This window comes from Physella acuta, unplaced genomic scaffold (assembly GCF_028476545.2).
Source record: "Physella acuta isolate Inbredline_101_S28 unplaced genomic scaffold, ASM2847654v3 ptg001306l, whole genome shotgun sequence".
NCBI classification, from domain to species: domain Eukaryota; kingdom Metazoa; phylum Mollusca; class Gastropoda; family Physidae; genus Physella; species Physella acuta.
Genome location: NW_026732821.1, coordinates 246,047 through 266,486, shown reverse-complemented (window position 1 = coordinate 266,486; position 20,440 = coordinate 246,047). Strand labels below are relative to the sequence as shown.

General features: G+C 33.7%; 3 protein-coding genes across 3 annotated transcripts in view; 2 read left to right on the top strand and 1 right to left on the bottom strand.

Annotated features, from left to right (window-relative positions):
• LOC131958254 (heat shock protein 75 kDa, mitochondrial-like) overlaps positions 1-4,039 on the top strand; it is a 34,311-nt gene extending 30,272 nt beyond the window's left edge. Inside the window, exon 18 of the mRNA XM_059323175.1 lies at positions 3,794-4,039. Coding sequence (XP_059179158.1) covers positions 3,794-3,898 — 105 coding nt within the window. The 3' untranslated portion in view covers positions 3,899-4,039. The remainder of the gene's footprint in view (positions 1-3,793) is intronic.
• A 142-nt stretch (positions 4,040-4,181) lies between these two features.
• On the bottom strand, positions 4,182-7,284 carry LOC131958255 (V-type proton ATPase 16 kDa proteolipid subunit c-like). The gene is made up of 3 exons (XM_059323176.1): positions 7,077-7,284; positions 6,431-6,617; positions 4,182-6,079 (listed from the first exon to the last, which is right to left on the bottom strand). Exons 1-3 carry the CDS (start codon positions 7,162-7,164, stop codon positions 5,875-5,877), a joined length of 480 nt encoding a protein of 159 aa, XP_059179159.1. The 5' UTR covers positions 7,165-7,284; the 3' UTR covers positions 4,182-5,874.
• A 734-nt stretch (positions 7,285-8,018) lies between these two features.
• LOC131958256 (periodic tryptophan protein 2 homolog) lies at positions 8,019-20,318 on the top strand. The gene is made up of 19 exons (XM_059323177.1): positions 8,019-8,133; positions 10,061-10,173; positions 10,702-10,796; positions 10,907-11,006; positions 11,230-11,373; positions 11,619-11,754; positions 12,035-12,194; positions 12,304-12,334; positions 12,563-12,715; positions 12,901-13,108; positions 13,435-13,583; positions 13,686-13,833; positions 14,047-14,197; positions 14,405-14,585; positions 14,713-14,860; positions 15,399-15,570; positions 19,032-19,250; positions 19,693-19,918; positions 20,080-20,318. The coding sequence occupies exons 1-19, from the start codon at positions 8,116-8,118 to the stop codon at positions 20,243-20,245; spliced, it is 2,718 nt and encodes a 905-aa protein (XP_059179160.1). The 5' UTR covers positions 8,019-8,115; the 3' UTR covers positions 20,246-20,318.
• Positions 20,319-20,440: the final 122 nt, after the last annotated feature.

Here is a 20,440-nt window from a genome sequence, read left to right as displayed (position 1 = left end):
TCTGTAAAAGGTTCATGCTGGTTGGCGAATGCCAAAAAGGTCATTCCTCCCTTCCCTAACCCTTGCAAAGAGTGAATTTATCCCCAAGGTTTAGTCGTATGTTCCCACACCTTACATAAGACACTATCGAATGAGAGATATATAATTTTTTTTTGCTCTGAAGCAATCACATAGTACCAAATATTCCCCCTGTTTTCTCCAATAACTCTTACGTTACGTGAGGCGAGGGAGGCGGAAACAGGCAGGTTTATGTAGAGGCTGTGGTGACAATGATAACTTGATGAGAGCCAGTCAAATTAGTATCTGTCACGTCTCGGTGATGTGTTTATGTTGTTGTGTTTTATAGGGCGGTGTGGTCTGCTTGTTAAGATACACATTTTTTTTAAACGCAGTTACAAAAGTAAAAAGATATTTTGTTGTTAGCTTACAGGTTGACTTAAGTCTAATTTTATCTAACATAACAAAAATAACGCATTAATAATTGTATTATTTCGCCCTCCAAAACGAGGTCCATTGCACATTTAATGAGTTAGTACATTGTCACATAGATGTAGAAGCATGTGACAGTTATTATGAGTAGGTGAATTAAGAGGTAGGACCATGCATAAGGACCGTGGGGTAGTTAGGACTGGTAGGAACTTGGGCTGGTAGGACGGTGGGGTAGTTAGGACTGGTAGGACGGTGGGGTAGTTAGGACTGGTAGGACGGTGGGGTAGTTAGGACTGGTAGGATGGTGGGGTAGTTAGGACTGGTAGGACGGTGGGGTAGTTAGGACTGGTAGGAACTTGTGGCTGGTAGGACGGTGGGGTAGTTAGGACTGGTAGGAACTTGGGGCTGGTAGGACGATGGGGTAGTTAGGACTGGTAGGAACTTGGGGCTGGTAGGACGGTGGGGTAGTTAGGACTGGTAGGACGGTGGGGTAGTTAGGACTGGTAGGAACTTGGGGCTGGTAGGACGGTGGGGTAGTTGGGGCTGGTAGGACGATGGGGTAGTTAGGACTGGTAGGACGGTGGGGTAGATAGGACTGGTAGGACGGTGGGGTAGTTAGGACTAGTAAGACCGTGGGGTAGCTAAAACAAGTAGTACGCCATACAAATTTTAGCAGTATTCGATAATTGTTGTTATTGTCATTAGTTTTAGTTGAGCAGTTAAAATTAAGTAGTACAAGGCTTTACTCTATAAACTTGTCTTCTTTTTTTTTTCGAGCCATTACTGAATGTTCAAACAATTTTAAACTAATTGACAATACTCATAGATGATTTATCGACATCAAATTGGTAAAAATCCGTGTAAAATTTACTTGATTATTAAAGTTTTGTCGTATCACTATCAGCATCTTTGAAAAGTCTGTTTACGTATAAATTAAGAATATAACGTAAACCACTATATCAGCTGAGAGTTGATTGGTGTAAGCCTCACACCAATCAACTGTCAGCACATTTTATTTTCCTACAATTGGCTATGTGTTCTACAACACTTGTCTACACACCAATCCAGTAAAAAGCGGGCCACAAGCCATTAACGTCGGCCGCAACAGTATTAAATGTGATCCTTTACTATCAATGTTATGCCGCGGATTTGGCTATTTACTTTATTTCGACAGTGTATAATAAACTAATGCAATTCGAAAAATAAAGTATCCCCCCCCCCCCCCGGCTACGCCACTGGGGGCCCATAGGTACAGCAAGAATTCTTACACTAGCGACTCGGCCTCTGTGTCACGCGTGATCTTTGTGTTGCTGTAAAACATGTGACAGAACGATCGACTAGAGACGTGTGACTTTCATCTGACCGTTTCATCTCGATGGGCAAGCTGGTTCCTGCCCTTTAACATCCACGAGACGGTCACTGACGTCCATTGTTGAAATATTTTTTTTAATCGTTGTAATACATGTCCAATATAGATCCCCATAACTTGTTACCCCAAGCACTTTACAACACTGGTCACACAACTCATGCGTATTGCTGTCATATTTTTCATAATTAATAAAGTCCTCTCCACCTAATAATTTGATGCCATGTACGTAGGCCATTCTTTAACCCTATCCCTACAACCCTATTTCACTGTATTCGACTACAAGGCGGGTCATTTTGACCCGTATACATTTTATATAAGAATCTATTATTGCATATGTATATTTTTTCCAGCATAACTATTATTTTAATGATAAATGGTCTCTAAAATTATAGTTTATACATTTCTACACTAAATTTTAGTTTTAGGTATTTTATTATTATACTTTTTAGGCATAAATAAAACTAGACGTTACTAAATATAAAAACTTATACCTTTACTATCAATATATTTTTCATATGCAAGAAAACTTAATCACAATTATTATCAGTTTGCACAGTAAAGCTATATACTATATAGACTAGAGATAGAATCTATATATTTGACAAATAGTTGATATTTTCTCATCTAACATGTTATCGTATCTCGCAGAATAACTTTTGTTTGGATGGCGCTATTGGGCCCAACACTCAGTGGGTGGTTTCAGAAGGCATCATTTTGTCTACTATTTGATCTAATGTGAATTGCAGCAGCTTGGACATAGTACTCTGTGCTCAAAGCTCAACTTGGGGCAGAACCAACTCTTTTGACAATATACAAATTTTGTAAATCTGCTGCTGTCTATTTGTAATAGCTGTCACTCTGTATTTCAACTTATTGGAGACATTAGTTGCAAATTGAAAAATATAGTAATCAGCTATCACTTAGTTTGCCCACTGGGGCATATTGCTAGAGCCATACATGGATGAATCTATGCAGTCTTTCCATTTTGATGTCATCATTTTGGCATCAATATACATGCTTGACACAGATTAGTAGCCAAAAACTTAGTTCAATGTAAAGTACAAAGTTATAGAGATAACCAATGTATCAATCTCTGATATCAAGATCCATTGATTTATCAAAATATGGTTCCATGTTCTTCACAGCTGTAGTCAAGGAGTTGGTCCTATTTTACCCAACTATGGTTGGACTGTCTGAGGTGACATGGTCTAACACCCACGGACCATAAAACTGACCTCATAAGATGGCTTTTACCACAAAAGACTGCATAGAGACAAATCAATATTGACTTTCTGCTGTATTTTTACTATATCAAAGCCTATTACACAACTTCCTAAATACTTTATTGACAGTATGGCCCTAATTTCCAAATTCAGCAGCAAAAATAAGTTCAGGTCTGATTCATTGCTTTCAAATTGATACAGTAGCCAATGAACCCATGCAGTCATCGGTTGGTATGTCTTTCCTTACACCTTCTCAATGTGTAGGCCCAAACCTAGCAATCCACTACAGTTTTATTTGTAACAAGAAGGTTGAGTCTAAAAACATGCTATCAACAATGTTGAACAAAGGATTGTTGTGCTTCGGCGATGAAAAAAATGTTTCTAATTGGTGTCTTCAGTAAGGCAGGAAGGGATACAAACTTATGAGCCCAAAAGTCTAGCCCCAAGGGAAGTTGTTTGAAACTTCTATAGATTTGTACCACATTCCCCTACACTAGTAGAATTTTTCTCTATATAAATGTATACGGGTCAATTTGACCCACGTTAGTAGGGAGAGGAATAGTGAACCTAAACCTGCTCACCCTCATGCACACGTGCAAAATTAAACATTCATTTTTATGTTGAAATCAAGCATTGTATGTGTAGGTAGCATATCTAGAAGCTCAAAACAATTGGTCCATTGGTTGACCGGTAATTAACTAAAATGTAACATCGTCGGGTCAATTTGACCCGCCTTGTAGGGATAGGGTTAAAAAAAAAAATTTCATTGCAGCTGTACGACAATGCCATGATAAACGCAGGGCTGATAGATGATCCAAGGATTGGAGTATCCAGGTTACAACTCCTGCTGGAGAAGGCACTGGCCAAGATTGAATAGTTTGTCTTCCACTTCGTTGTTTTGTGTTAGTCCTTCCTGTTTATACACATTTTCATGTAACGTGTACCAAGATTTGTGATTTGATATTTTATAATGCATCCATGGATTTCATAAGTAGTGAATAAACCATGCCATCAAATGCTCCCTGACTTGTTATGATTGTATTTGGTAAAAATGTTCTCTGGGTGTGAAAATATGATAGGTCCTGGCAAGTGTTGAAATATCCAATTGAAATTCACTATTTGATATGCCAGTGAAATGTTAATTAAATGCAAGAACTCCATAAAGATTTAAACTTTTATTGACATTACTGCATGACACCAATAGAAAAAACATGCACACTCAAACCAACTTTTCTAGGCAAGAATCACTACTCTTACAAAAGTTTCCTTATGAACTTATGGAAGTTTTATACCTTTTATTTTCTTTTGACCTCACTCAAATGCACAACCAAAAATACTACCAAACTAAAAAAAAAGGTTCAATCATCCACACAATGATAATGTTTAGACTCTCTTACAATAGATTAAATACACATGATTGCCTCTACAGTTTATTAGGATTCTTCATAATACAATTTCCAAGTATTTTGTTTTTAAAAGTATAGAATAGTATAAATTAGCTATCATCCTGACACTCATAATGATGACTTAGTATTTACTGTTAAAATACGAGTATCAAATGCTTGAGTGCACCACACAGATCTTTCTATTTTAAAAAAAATAGAAAATGATAACATGGACACTAGTAATTAACAAAAAATACGAGTCATTCTTGACAAACATTCATTCCATAAATTATCTAGCACTAGACCTGTACAATAACATGGCAACTATCTACAACAAAATCTGGTGAATACCATGAAACTAACACAAAGATGCCAACATTCAAGATAATTTGACAACCAAAAATGTTCTACCCTTCAAAAATAGAGTGGGTACTAGGTGAAATAAGTAGTAAACATCAGAAACAAGGGTTACATCAACTACTTAAAGCAAACAAGTGATTGGACAGATGAAAGCTTTAAAAATTCTACTTTAATTTTCCAAGATTACAATGAACGGAATGTTAAATTTCATAACATTACATGTGAAGTTTTGACCAAAAATTGCATCCCAAGAATCTACAGATTACCCTTTTATTGACAAAGATTTACAGTCACAGAGCTCCTCAATGCTTTATTTTTAAGCTAGCAAAATTTCTTTTAAGCTGTAATTTAGATAAGCAGTTGAGCTTAGAGCTGACCAAAAACTGATTAACATGAACAGAAATCACTTTGAACAAAATGAATTAAAAACAAAATCCTGTTATACATGGCTTTTAAAACATGACATGAAATAAGGTTTATATATATTATATATATTGACACCTGTTTTCTAATTCATCAATTGATGAACAACCATCTTAGTTGTGCATTATTCAATTTAATCCACAACAAAGTAGAATGCAACAGTGTCCATTAACTAATCACAGCAATTTAGTGGAAAATTCGCCCTTTAAGTTGTCAAAATTATAGAGAAAGAAATAATACCTATTTGGCACATTCCTAAATGGTAATTTGCTTTAGGCCAACCTCATCAGAAATTATTTAATTTTTGGGGCCAAGAATATTTTTACAAATAGACAAGAAGGGCCTATACAATGTGCAAAATATTTAAGTTCTGAAAAGTTTTGATTGGGAAAGTTAGTCCAAAAGTTAGCTGCAGAATTTCTCTGTCTGGTATAAACGCTTGTCATGAAAATAGTGGTAAAAATTAAACTAACAAAATGAGAACCAGTTCAAAAATTAACTTTATCACTTACTAAACCCACAATACAATATTTATCAGGTACACTATATGCTAGATTCAAGGGAAAGGATCAATTTCAGCTAACACTTAAAACTAAGAAGACCGCCCTTAAGTTGGCATTTTGAAAAATAAACCATACTATAACTGCTCTTTTCTTGGCTTTAGAGATATTAACTTTGGAAAGATCTACTTTACTGACAAAATAAGGGCAACGATGAGCCCATATAGACCCAACACTTCCGCAAAAATGAGAATTAGAATCATGCCGACGAATAACCTTGGTTGCTGTGCCGTACCCCGAACACCTGCGTCTCCTACTATTCCAATAGCAAAGCCAGCAGCCATCCCACTAAGACCAACACTAAGACCTGCACCAAGATGAGTGAAACTCCTGAAATTTTAAAATTGAACATTAACAAACTCATTGACAGTAACTATTAAAACATAATGATCTAACAGACACCAAAATATTTAGTATAAAACAGTTTTACATCGGAAACTGAATATACTGCCAAAATTCTGACAAATACAAAGGCATTTTAAGATCTTTATACATGGAAATTATGAATTTAACAGAAAGATTAGGAATAAAAAGTGAAATGCAAATTTACTTTATTCTCACACATTAAAATTTCTCTAAGGGATAAATATTTCTTGGAGAAAAAAAAAGAAAAATTGCGCCTCTGGTAGACTCTAGATGTTATAGATTATAGAATCTAGATCAATTTAAATTTTAACTTACTTGAAAAGTGAATAGCCATCCTTTGGCATATCCTGTGTAATAACTACAGCCACGACCAGACCATAAATGGCAATGATACCAGCCATGACGACTGGAATAACAGATTTCATGATGAGTTCAGGCTTCATAACAGCCATTGCTGAGATTCCAGTGCCTGATTTGGCTGTTCCATAAGCTGCACCCAATGCTGTAAAGACATTCAAAAATAGAATTAACAGTCAACCTATCGAATATGTAAAATTAACTAAATCTAGATCATGAAAATTACAAAAGTCTTTTAAGTTTTAAGCAAAAAAACTTAAATCTAGATTATTCTAGATCTAGAATCTAGATCTAGATCTACATTAATTAAAATATAATTTCTCACTTGTATGACTTTTCACTTTTTTTTAATGAGAAAATTGCCATTGCAGCTAACTTCATTTTAATGATTTTTTTGAAAATGTCTGAATCTAGATCTAGATCTTAGCTTTGAACTTTTAGTAATAGATCTAGATCTATCTAGATCTAGTCTAGATTTAGATAAATTCTATAATATTAATTTTAATACTGGTGATTTTACCAATAAGTCCAAAATATTGAAAATAAAAACACCCACAACTAGCAGACGTCATAATTTTTGTTTATTAATATGAGGAATACTTACCACAAAATGAAATAGCAGACGTTACTCCCATTACGCCAAAGAAGCCAGCATAGGGAGGTGCGTTCATATCGTATGTAGAGCCAGACATTTTCTTTGGTTTTAGGAGTAAGCTGGATCTAGAAACTACCTCTAACAAAAATGAATGCAAAATGAATGCTTAGCTCGGGATCTGCAAGATGGCGAGTGACGTAGTAGTCATATGATCATGTGACTCTCATAAGGAAGGGCTCTTTTATAAGGCAAAATAGCATTGGTTTTACATAACCGTGTAGTCCAATCACAATAAGGCTTACAAAGTTACAAGTGTCATATGCTTCCGGTCTACTTTCGGGAAAAAAATAATGCTATAATTAGGCCATAACTTGCATAGAAATCGTGAATCTATGAAAGTCTATGGCTCCTAATGACCTAATGTAAGCGAGCGAACTATTAAACACTAATAAATAGGCAATCACATATAGATCTAAGCTTTTTGTGACGATTTCCTCCACACCCCACAAATACCGTATTTCTCCCCTCACTTGAAATGACAGCATGCATCAACAAACCACGCCCCCCCCCCTCTCCCAACACAGGTAGATCTGGAATTCTAGATCTAGGTCTATATTGATATTAAATTTTTATGACTATTTATTTTTTTAAAGTCATTATTTACATTCAGAAAAAAAAGGCAAACATACAGTTGGATCAATCAAAATAAACTTTAGGTATAACGTGGTAGTCGATGTGGGCTTTTGGCTTTTATATTTAATAATAATAATCTTTCTATGACATGATACTAATCCGATTCTCACTTGTTATTTTGTCATTGTTCCAAAGCACGCTTATAATCAGCCCTATCAAATATAAATATGTATAACTAAAATTTAGTTTTAAAAAGGTTAAATGAGAAGATGCAGAAATAATTATAAATAATGGAAAATTAAACTCGTGCGAGGGCGGGTGTAAATGTAAAACAGTAGCAATCGAACACAGCGAAACGAAAAAAACAAAGACATGCTTCCTTCAAAATAGAACTCTGATTTGATGTAGATCTACAATGAAGTTTTCTTTTCAGGTATTAAAACCTTTGCAATTAGATCTGGATCTATATCACCGTAATCTTGAGATATGCGTTAACTTTATTTCTTTACACTTAAACTTAAAATCATGCTTTAATGATTTGATTTAATCACTTCAATGTAGGTCTAGAATCTAGATCTAGAGAATCTAGTTAAAAATTAAAAAGTAAAAAGGCCGGGTAATCTTAATAATCTTATCGTTCTGGGTACGTAAAATCGCCCGCGGCTTCTAATGTACGAAAAAGTTGCCTCATTGTCAAGGCTTTAATAGTTAATAGAAGTATATTGGGTAAAATCACGATATAGCGTCGGAAATTATTGGGTAATGTTCGTTGAGTTTCGGTAACATTCGTTACTGTAAACAATACTTTATTTGACCGGTGAAAGAAAAATAAAAGTCAAGTGCATTAAATTAATGTTTTAACTTAATTTAATGTTTAACTGACAAAAAATTAGCAACAATTAGTAAATCTAAATATTATTAATAAATTCGAGTGTAGTAATTAATGTTTTTTTTAAGAAACAGAAAAAACCTGCAGAAGATTTGCGACAACCAGCTCTAGTTCTGTTAGTAAATAAGACGATTAGGCTAGATTAACTAAAGTTAAAAGTAGTAAGAATAACCAGAATAATGTTTAGTAGCAGCAATAATTAGCACATAGACTTAAATAATTAGAAATACAAAATAATTAGCAAAACAGTATTTAAAATGCAACTAAAATCAATCCTTGCACATTTTTAAACATTATGTACTAAAAATAATATGGCGGCAAATAAATGATGGTTTACAGTATTTCCGGTGGTTTCCGGAACGGCTCGACAGACTACGCCATGGTTTTACTGTTTTTTACTGCTGTACAGTTCCGGAATAATAACCGACGCTATATCGTGATTTTACCGTATATTGTGATATATTTGTGTCAAATATTGTAGATAAATGAATAATAATTATAATAAACCTAAATCAATGGTTAGGCCTAAATATTAACAAATTAAAGTTAAAGAAATTAACTTTAGTTTAGGCCTAAACTTAAACAAACAGCAGTGTTTGCGTGTAAGATTTGCTATATAAACAGCAGGCATTTGTAATATAGAGTGGCTTCCCCATGAATCTTGCACTATAAGTTTAGAAAAAAAACTTAGACAAGATGGCTAGACAACATCGCTAGTCTTCATTTATTACTGAAAACTTTTAATTCAATCGTTTAAAAACAGGTTCATAAATGAAACAAGGAAACATTTTTGTATTTTTCTAAATATAACTCCTCCTCAAAATGTGAAATAATTATTAAAATTTATGGAGTCACCTGTTTTTCACATTACTAGTCGCGGCGATTTTACGTACCCAAAACGAAAGATTACCCTAAAAAGAATAGATCTAGAATCTAGACCAATCTGAATCTAGGGTAAAACTCCATTTTAATATTTTAGTGTAGGCCTATTATTTTAATTTTATTCCCCGCTTCACATTCACCTCCAGTTGAGCGTATGTTATTAGCCTATAAACACACAAAAACGTTAGGAAATCATTTGCCCTATTTTTTCATGAATTTTTTTGATGATTATAGATACCGGTGTCCAATAATGGAATCTTCTTTAAAAAAGGGGTGTTGGGTTGTTAGTTTAGTAGTATTGTAATCTCTACTAATTTTATGGTTAGAAATTAGGGTTAGGCGTATGGTAGGACCAGTGTTAGGGTTAGGGACAGGGTTAGCATTGACATTAGCCAGCCATGTGTGTACAGTATTTAGTTCACTACCAGTAAACTATAGATTCACCGTGGCCAAGCACGGGTATGCAGCTCGTTATATTTTGAGCAGGCCTGCATATTTAGTATTACTCTCACAATTTAACCTCAATTCTAATGTTTAAAAAGATTTTACTTTAGTCTAATTCCATGTCCATTGTTTTCATATTTCTCAGTTCTCCAATTTACTTGGATCTGTCTATAAAAAGGGAAATGTTATTTTTACCCCAGATGGAAACAGTGTAATTAGCCCTGTTGGCAATAGAATCTCTGTTTTTGATCTTAAGAGGTAAGAAATTAGAAATTTATAAACCCTTGTAGTGGTAAGCTACTAATTTGGCAGAAAACACATTCAGCTACTGTCATTTTATTTGCATGGGCTTTTGATATTTTTTCTCAAAGTAACAATTATGTCATAGTATAAACCAATTTTGTGAGTTGAAAAATGAGATTTAGAAAACATTTTTGAAATTAACATGCCCATCTGAATTTTAAAAATAATTATCTTAGTATATAAAAAAAAATCACTGTACCCTACCCTCACCCCCATACAATTACAAAAAATGCTCCATTAAATCACATCTTGTGTAAATTATATGAAGTATATTTTAAAATGTACAACTAAATAAGTCAGCAAATAATGTATAATGTGGTTATTTATTTTCATTTGCACAAATTAGATAAATTTCTTACAAAGATTATCATTTATTAATATAGGAAATACTTTATGCTGTTTTCTTCCTTATTCACTTTGAAAAAGATAGTCACCGTGCATTTTTAATTATTTAATTGTTCTGAACATGTCTTTTTTGTGCAGCAATAAATCCAATACCTTGCCTATTGAGACCAAGGTCAACATAACATGTACTGCCATTTCTCCTGATGGACGCACTGCCATATTAGTTACTGAAGGTGGTACTTTATATATTCATATTATATCTATTTTGATTACTAAATATAAGAGCTGTACGTTTCTGTTTTAAAATGTTATCACATTTGTGACACTAGCACTATGCTTTTAGGTGGTGAAGCCATCCTTGTAAGTCTGATAAGCAACAGTGTGCTAGGTAATTACCATTTTCACCATGAAGTCTATCAGATCAAGTTCTCCCCTGATGGAAGGTAAAAAAAACTCTTTGTTGTCAAAATTTCTAATTTCTTTTAAATTTCTTAGTTCTAAAAAGAGCTGGCACTTTAGTTTACAAGTTATAAATGGGGGCTGGAATTATGTTTATGTGTGCCTTAAACTTAAACCTCATTGTTCTTCTTTTATGTGCTTTATTTTATTATTGTGTGTTTTTTTAAGACAGTTCTCATATGACATATTTATTGCCTCTCTAATTAGGAAATTTGCTGCAACAAGAGACAGTGTTGTGCAGGTATTCCATGCACCTGGAAAAACTTATGAGTTTAATCCATTTGTTCTGTACAAGACATTTCCTGGTCATGTTGATGATGCTGTGTCACTGGACTGGTCATCAGATTCAAGGTGTTTTGATAAACTTTTGTAGTTATATTAAGTTAAATTTAGTTTTATTGTTTTAATGTACTATGAATTTTAATGTTAAAGTAATAGGTTTATTTTGAGGAGTAATGAATTTAATATGACAATAATATGATTGTTTTGAGGAATAGACAAATTTTATTACATCTGCATTTTCTTTTTAAATATATTATTTTCTTTTTAACTATATTACTTTCTTGCTGTTGCTAAATATGTTATTTTTTCTGTAGGGTTTTATGCACTGGTTCAAAAGACAGACGAACTAGAGTTGTAGCAGCTGAGAGATTAAAGAATCTCAATGTATATGACTTGGGTGGTTTACGTGATGTTGTAGTTGGGTCTTATTTTGACTACAATTCTTTAGATGTATCCTTTGCTGACATTTACTTTATGATACGTGTTTGTTTTTTACACGTTTTTTACTTTGTTCACAATATCTGTAAGCAAGTCAATTTTGACCTGTTTCTAGTAGAGCAATTTATTTTACTATCATAGCTTAAGAATAATTATTTTATTTTAATGCATTTAAAAGTTTTTAAACTTAATGAATTTATTTTTTATCCAACTAATTGTTATTTTTTCAATTAAAAACCACATTGATAATGAAAGAAAACTATGATAAGACATCCTTAACCAAACTTGCCAGCTTTATTGTGTCGCTAGAGATGGTTATGTGTTTGTGTGGAAGTGTGATACAAAACTAAAAGATCTACAACCCTGGGAGGAGCAAGTTGAGAAAAGCCAAGAGGAAGACGAGGAGGTTGAAAAATCTAAGAAAAAGGTGACTGCAAAGAAAGATGAGCCAGGTTAGTGGTCCTTGTATGTATAGGTAAACTGTTTAGTTGATATTTGATCAGCTATTTGTTTATCATCAGTCTCATCTGTCATTAATTATTACAAAACTTTTGTTTCCAGTTAAAGGCGTGTTGTATTCACCGGGTGGAAAGTAAGCATTACATTTTTATTAAATTACTTTATATAGTTTTGTTACAATTAATTATTGTTGATAAAAAATGTGTAAAATACACAGCAAAAATAATCATTATATTATGTTTTAATCTCATTAATGCCTTAATTAATCTGCAGTCTTAGAATTTATTGTTTTATGATTAGAGATGGAAATTTTTTTTTTTTAAAGTTTATCCTAATTTGTTCACAATTATTCTTGCCATAGATTTTCATATAGAGATGTCCGTAAAGGATGTGAATTTTCTGAGTTGACAGCCACAGCTTTCCATAAATCTTCACATTTACTGGTGTCTGGTTTTTCTGATGGTACATTCTTCCTTCATGAAATGCCAGGTTTCAGCTTGATTCATTCTTTGAGGTAGATTTTTTTTTCACAAACATTAATTTATTTTTAACTGCTCTCCTCTTTGTTTCATATTTTGTATTTATTTCACATTCTAATTTCTTATTTATTTTAAAGAGCTTATGATAAGTATAGTATTTTAGTTTACAGCTTTTTTTAATTGTTAATAATACATACACATTTTTTTCTCTATTTTCAAGTATATCTGAACAGAGTATAGACTCTATAGCCATCAACAACAGTGGAGACTGGATAGCTCTTGGCTGTGGCAAGCTGGGACAGCTGCTAGTGTGGGAGTGGCAGTCAGAGTCTTATGTGCTGAAGCAGCAAGGTCATTTCAACAACATGACGTGTGTCACGTACTCACCTGATGGGCAGAACATTGTCACTGGGGGTGGGGATGGAAAGGTAATATTTTTTCTTCATTTTTTTTTTAAAGTTATATTTCTTCAGTAACTATAATAGGTATTTTTGCTAGAGCTTAAACAGTTATATTTCTTTGGTCATCTAATTAGTTCCTATTTTTTGTACGCTTTAAAAGGAAGATGTTTTTTTTAAGAGTGCAAATGTGTTCATATTTCAATTTTTTCAAATTATTTTGGAACATATTTTTTTAAAGTATTTAAGAAATATTTTAAAACATGAATTTCATTTTAGATATCAATTGCATGTATCTGATGTTTTTTAATGTAGTTTATGAGTGTACCAAGACTTTTTTCCCCTGCTTGTTTTAGGTGAAGGTGTGGAACACAATGTCTGGATTTTGTTTTGTTACATTCACTGAGCATTCAGGGGAAATCACTGGTGTTAAAGTGACTCAAAATGGCAAAAGTGTTCTGTCAAGTTCACTGGATGGGACAGTGAGGGCTTTTGATTTAACCAGGTTTGTTGGATTTCGTTAGAGTTCTTGTTAGCGGAAGCAAAACAATGTATTTTCTATCCAGTCTGACTATTCATTGAATCATATCAATTATTTCTTGAATAGGTATCGCAACTATAAAACATTTACATCACCCAAACCAGACCAGTTTTCATGCCTGGCAGTTGATGGCGCTGGTGAAATTGTGTGTGCTGGTGGGACCAATGAGTTTATTATTTATATCTGGACTATGAAAACGGGAAGATTATTACAGGTTTGGGTTTTTTTTAGTTGTTGTTTCAGGCATTTTGTCTTTTGTTAACGAAACTTTAAAATGTTTTTTAGATATATTTAACAAGCATTACAATAAAACTTTTCAACTATGTCTTAGAAACTGTGAAAAAAAGTAAATAATTTCTAAATTGTCAGTTAAATTATTTTAATATTATGAAACATAACATGAGCCACTTTTCTATTGGTTTGTTAGACTCTAGCAGGCCATGAGGGTCCAATCAGTGCCTTAGATTTTAGCCAGTCTGAGGGAATCTTGGCCAGTGGCTCTTGGGATAAAACTGTAAAATTGTGGAACATTTATGAGCATGGGGGAAGGAGAGAAACAATAGATCTTAATTCTGATGGTGAGTATGGTATTGCCTAGTTATATATCATTGACGCTATTCTGTTAAGTGATGCATTTTTATTCATGAGTTGGTGTTTTTTTTTTTAAGTGTAATTGTTCCATACATTTTTTATTTGGTATGTATTTTTTTTTAAATGTAATTGTTCCATACATTTTTTTATTTGGTATAATACCTCACTTCAGCTTAAAAATATATTTTTTTCAGTTCTGGCCTTGACTTTTCGTCCTGATGGAAAAGAACTAGCAGTGGCAACACTTAATGCCCACATAACATTCTGGGACACTGTATCCACCCAGCAGAAGGGAACTATAGAGGGTAGACATGATTTGGGATACTTCCGTAAGGAAACTGAAAAGTTTTCAGGAAAAACAGCAGCTGAGGGAAAGTATGTTTCATCATGTTTTTTTTTTTAAACTTTTGCTTTAAGTTTACTTTAACCTTTATTAAAAAATATCTGGTGTTTACTGCTTAACGAACGATTCTTCATAGGTGTTTTTTTTTATGTCTTGCAGAGCTTTTGAATCCTTGTGCTATAGCGCAGATGGTGAGTGTATCCTGGCAGGAGGGCAGTCTAAGAATGTTTGCATCTATTCTGTTGCTGACAAGTTGTTGATGAAAAAGTTTGTGGTTTCATGCAACTATTCCTTAGATGGGATGGAGGTACTTAAAACATTATTTAGTTGGCAATAACTCTAGTTAGATATTGAATTTCATGCTTGTTTACCTCAGTCTTGTTTGTTTACTATTAACCCCTTAGTGACATAGCAAGTGGTTTTTTTTTTTTGCTACCTACATTAGGAATTAAAGTTTCCCTTTCAAACCTGACGGTCTATGGAGCAAGTGAAGTAGAGTTCACTTGTGTCTGTGACCTCGGCATATGTAGAGATAATGTGGTCATCACTATGCCCAGCCGCCTTTACTTTCCCTAATATGAGTTAGGTAACCATCAGAGTTGGGTGGACTCAGGGATGGTCTACTGACTTGAACCCGGATTCAAACTCGAGACTTACGGGTTAGCAGTCCAGCTCTCTACCGTTAGACCACTCCGTCCCACCATTAGGAATAAACCCTTTTATAATTTAAATTATTTGTAACTTTTCAAATTTTTACTTACCTTCTTTGGATTTCAACAATTTAGCATTTGAAATTTTAATATGTGAAATGGCAAATTTCTAAGTTTTTTCTTTAATTTCTTGAGGAATTTCTGGATAAAAGAAAGATGACAGAGTGGGGAAGTCTGTCGCTGGTGGACACTGGTCAAGGTGAGGACGGTACAGCTATAGCCCTGCCTGGTGTCAAGAAAGGTGATCACAGCTCCAGGTTTTGGAAGCCAGAAGTTAAAATATACTCCTTACATTTTTCACCCACTGGTAAGATATGTTACTGTTGTACACCTTTAACTTTGGAGAATAATTTTGTATCTACACACGTATTATTGTGGTTGTGAGTTAATACTTGAAGCTTAACTATATAAGTAAAAAGCCCTGATTACATAACTAAGTCATTTTATTTGTAAAGAAGTGAACATTATTTTTCAATGGTACATATATTACAGCATTGAGGTTTCATCACTATGATAAAAAAAATTTCAACTTACAATCATCTTTTTTTTTACTAATTAGTCTTCAGCTAAGTGATGTATTTACAGTAAAAATAATCAATATTCCAGCAATTATTAAATTCAGTTAAATAAAATATATATCAGATCCATGTACTGTTCATAGTGATTTTTTAGCATGGTATTCTGGTGTCGTTCTGGGCAGTGATTTTTACTATTGTGCTCACATAAATTTAAGTCTTAACTTAGCAATCTGTTCTTTGATCAAATTTTTGAACTCCTCACGAAACCTGGACCCTGCCATACTGTAGAGAAGAAAACTGACGGCATTAAAGAGAGAAGCTAAGATGACAAAACCAAACTTGATTTCTGTGTCTGACGAGTTCATAGGCTTTTCAATATTTGAAAATCCTTTGAGTGTCATGCCATGGATGAAATATGGTGCTTTAGTTGCAAGAAATGTGAAGTTTATGAGAATCAAGATAACGGTCATTGTTCTTTCCTGACGCTGTTTGTTAGAAATATTCTTCTGCTGTTTAGTTTTAGAATTGTCACAGGTGTGTCGGAAAGTTTTGTGCAGGTTCTCATTTGTTGGTGGGAAATTGTCCCAGTGTGATTCATGGCTGTTTGTGAATGGGATCTCGTCATCATTGATAGAGCTGAGGGTACTGATTACAGTTTCAGCCACAGAAGATTTACGCATTTGTCCAGGTGTCTGAGTGTCAAAGTCTGATAAGATAAATAATCCAGTAAAATTTTCTTCATTTATTTGTTTGTGGCACTGAATTACAGAATTGCAAAGATCCTCTCTGTTTGTTGCGTTTAATGTAATATCTGTGATCTGGTGGCTTTCTGTGTAATTATTAGGGTTGTCAACAGCTTCTGTTTTACTATTATTTTTATAAACAAGGTTCATTGTTAGTTTTGATGTTGATTCATTATTATTGATAACTTCATGGTCACTCCTTTGCTCACTTGTTCCTTTGATTGATTCTTGTGTTTGTATTATCATATTGCAAGTTGTCTCTGTGCTAGGTTGCTGTGCCTGGTCTCCTTCTAGAGCTGGTGGGTCAATGTCCTTCAACTTACCTTCAACTTTTGTGTTTGTTTTACTCCAAGAGTGAATCAGTTTACTTTTCTTCAAGTAGAAAATTATTAGAAAGTTGCTTAGAACAAGTAGAATGCATGGGAGAAAATGCATGAAGATTATTTCTAACCATGTTCTTGTGATCTCTAAATATGAATCATCAAAGTGATAGAGGCAGACAAAAACTAACGAGGAGTTATTTCCCATGGTGTTCAAATTTGTGTCCATGTAGAAAAGACCACTGTAAATAATGATGGTGAAACCAATTAGAGAGAAGAATAACACAAGGATTCTCTTCTTGGTGCACAGAATACGCACTCTCAAGGGCTGTACAACACATGTCAGACGCTCAGCCGTAACTATAACAACCATCCAGTTGCAGATGATGTTGATAACATGCATCAGATAGAGCAAGAGCAGACAAACCAGCTTTGTCAGAATTATTTGCTGGTGAATAAGAGTTATGCCCCATGAAACAATACCCATGTACACTGTATCCAACACGCACAGCAGTTGATGACTGAGAGAAGCTGGTGAATCTCGAAAAGCTTTACGGCTAAACACAACGATGGATAGAATGTTTCCAATAGCGCCAAGTGAATACAGGAACATTAAAACGAGATAGAAGTTGAATGACACATTTAACGGCACTACAATATCAGAGTTGTTGGATTGGAGTTGAACATTCTGCTCCATGTTTTAAGCTTAAGGTGTGCAGATCATTTGTTTTTTCAAGTTTTTTGTCTTCTGATTAGTTTGAATCCTTCTTGTTGCTCCCTCTAAATTATCACTTTTTATCATACTTGTGTCCCTTTAATCCCAATTGTGAGTTGTGAAGTCAAATTTGAATTACCAATCCACCATATAGATGTAGTCACATTAAATAAATGTTGATGCTACACCGATAAAGCACCAAGATATTTCATTGGTCAAACACAGTGTTCAATAACAGAGCAGCTTCAAGCATCATTGGAACTGTTGCAATGACAGACAGAGATAGTGCTTGAAGGACAGCAGATAATGGGGTGTTTGTTGTGATTTTGAAGGCCATCGTCTAACTCAGGGGTCTCCAAACTTTTCAGCCCGAGGGCCGCATTACCTTTCAATTTTCAGTTCGGGGGCCAGTTTGTTCCAGGCATGTCTTTGATTTTTGTGGGCAAAGTCCCTCAGCCATCACCCACTAACGTTTTTTCCGTGGACAAAAAGATCTCCGCGGGCCGGATGAGAGGACCTCGCGGGCCGCATCCGGCCCGAGGGCCGTAGTTTGGAGACCCCTGGTCTAACTGATAATTTTTAAATTTAAGAAGCCAGTGAAAAGCTTTTCTACATAGTTGAGCAGATAAAAGAGATTCATCTTTTAATGCCTCAATGAATGTAGTTGTCATTGTTTTGTGTTTTTTTTTTTTTTACTTCTAATCAATTTTTTTTCTTGTAAAATTAAATTAAAATTGAAAGTAAAGAACACTTACATACATGACTTAAGACATGCATGGTTAAAAATAAAGTACCTATATCTGATTGTGCATTTTAAATAAATATTTATTTTTTGTCCTCTAATTTGTAATCTGTTTTATATATATATCAACTGAATTTTTATTGAATTGCTAACAGAAAAAGATCAATATTTTCTAAATAGGTTTAGAGATAAATTTTCATCAATTTGAAGACTAGTCTTATCTATTGATCCATGTGTAATCTTTTTTTTTATTACCCTTTCTTATCAGCCCTCTTGGTTTACAGGATAAAAGGATTTAAATCTGTTGTCAGATATTTTAACTTAAATAATTATATTGAACATTACAATTTTTAGGTTCAGGTTTAGGGGTGTCTAGTTGTTTTTTTTTTAGTTATTGTTATTAATGAAAAATCCCAACAGTATGTTATACATACATATCAAACTTTAATATTTTAATAATTTATGAATACCAAAAAAAATTAACACAATTAAAGTTGGTTGAAAAAATTTGATATCCTAAATTTAATAGTAAAATGTATATTCTGGGTTGTTTTATTTTTTTAACAAAGGGGCTATGGCTATGGTTCTGCTTGTTCATAGATGCAGCTGCATCATTACTGAGTTGGATATTCTTTACTCTTACATTTTAAAGCTGTCCGTGCACTCTGTTCTTAAATAAACTTTGCAGTGTATTCTATTAAAAGTAATAGTTTTAAAAATGATTCTTCAGGTAGATCATGGGTTGCCTGCTCAACCGAGGGGCTGCTCGTTTATTCTCTGGATCAGGGACTGGTCTTTGATCCTTTTGAACTAGAAATGGACATCACCCCTGCAAATGTCCGGGCCACATTAAACAAGGGAGACTACTCTGCTGCACTTATGTTGAGCTTCAGACTGAATGAACAGAATCTAATTATGGAAGTGCTGGAATCTATTCCAATTGATAGTGGTAAGAATTTAAATATCTCCTGTATCAGGTGTAACCTGTAATGATCAAATGTAAGTGCTGCAATTTAAAATCAACCTGGGGTTGTTTTTCTAAACTTGGGATATTACATTTTTATATCACTTTTCTTTGTACTGCTATTGCATGTATTTTTATGCTTAATATTTTTAAAAACAATGGTTATCCTCTATTTGCACTTAATTATCTTCTTAACTACTTTAAGCTACTGTATAGCTTTTTTTTTTAAATGATCTAATTCCCAAATAGCCTTAGGATTGTATTGAACATTCTGCTAAATTAGCTACAGGTATAAAAGAAAACAGCTTGCTTGATTAGGTTTCATTTCATAAGGAAATGAGTGATATATTGATCTTTAGAATCTGCTAAAGAAAACATAATGTAGAGCTAAACCATGTATAATTCCACGATTAAAATGTCTCCACAGCTTCTGTTATTATTGAAAATTTATCAGACACCTATGTTGACAAGCTGCTATCCTTTGCTGGTCACATGATTGAAACCTCTGCTCATATTGAGTTTTATTTGTTGTGGCTCCTGCCCTTGTTAGTCACACATGGTCCCAAGTTGAAGCAAAGGTCACAAAAAATTATGGCATCACTTAGGACACTTCAGAGGAATATGAGCAGGAAATATGAGGATCTCAGGAAAATGTGAGTGAAAATTTTCACTTTTCTTGACTAAACCAGAATTAACAATGCTTTTTTTTAAATTATATTCTGTTTGTGTATGATTAAGTCATTTTGTTTGTTTATTTTGTTTGCTGATTGTTTTTATTTAAGATGGCTAAAAGTTTTCACTCCTATTTCCCCAGATCTGATTTTAACAAGTATACATGCCAATATCTGCTAGCTTTGTCCAAGTTAAAGAGAAAGAAGGAACATACTGGATCTGGAGAGAGTGAAGAGGATAGTGATAGTGAATTGGAAGAACTGCCTTGGCAAAATGCTAGCTCTGAAGATAGTATGGACATGACTTAACTCACTGATGATTCCTGTATGATTGTGTAGGGTTGACTGTGACCATTTAAAAATAAACTTGTTCAAATTTGTATCTCTGACTTAGTTAAGTTTTTTTTTCTTTCACTCAAAAAAACAGCTTTTAAAAATCAAAGTGAAAAATTATTTTGATATAAATCTATATTTTAATTTTAAAAATAAATAACAAAACAAAGC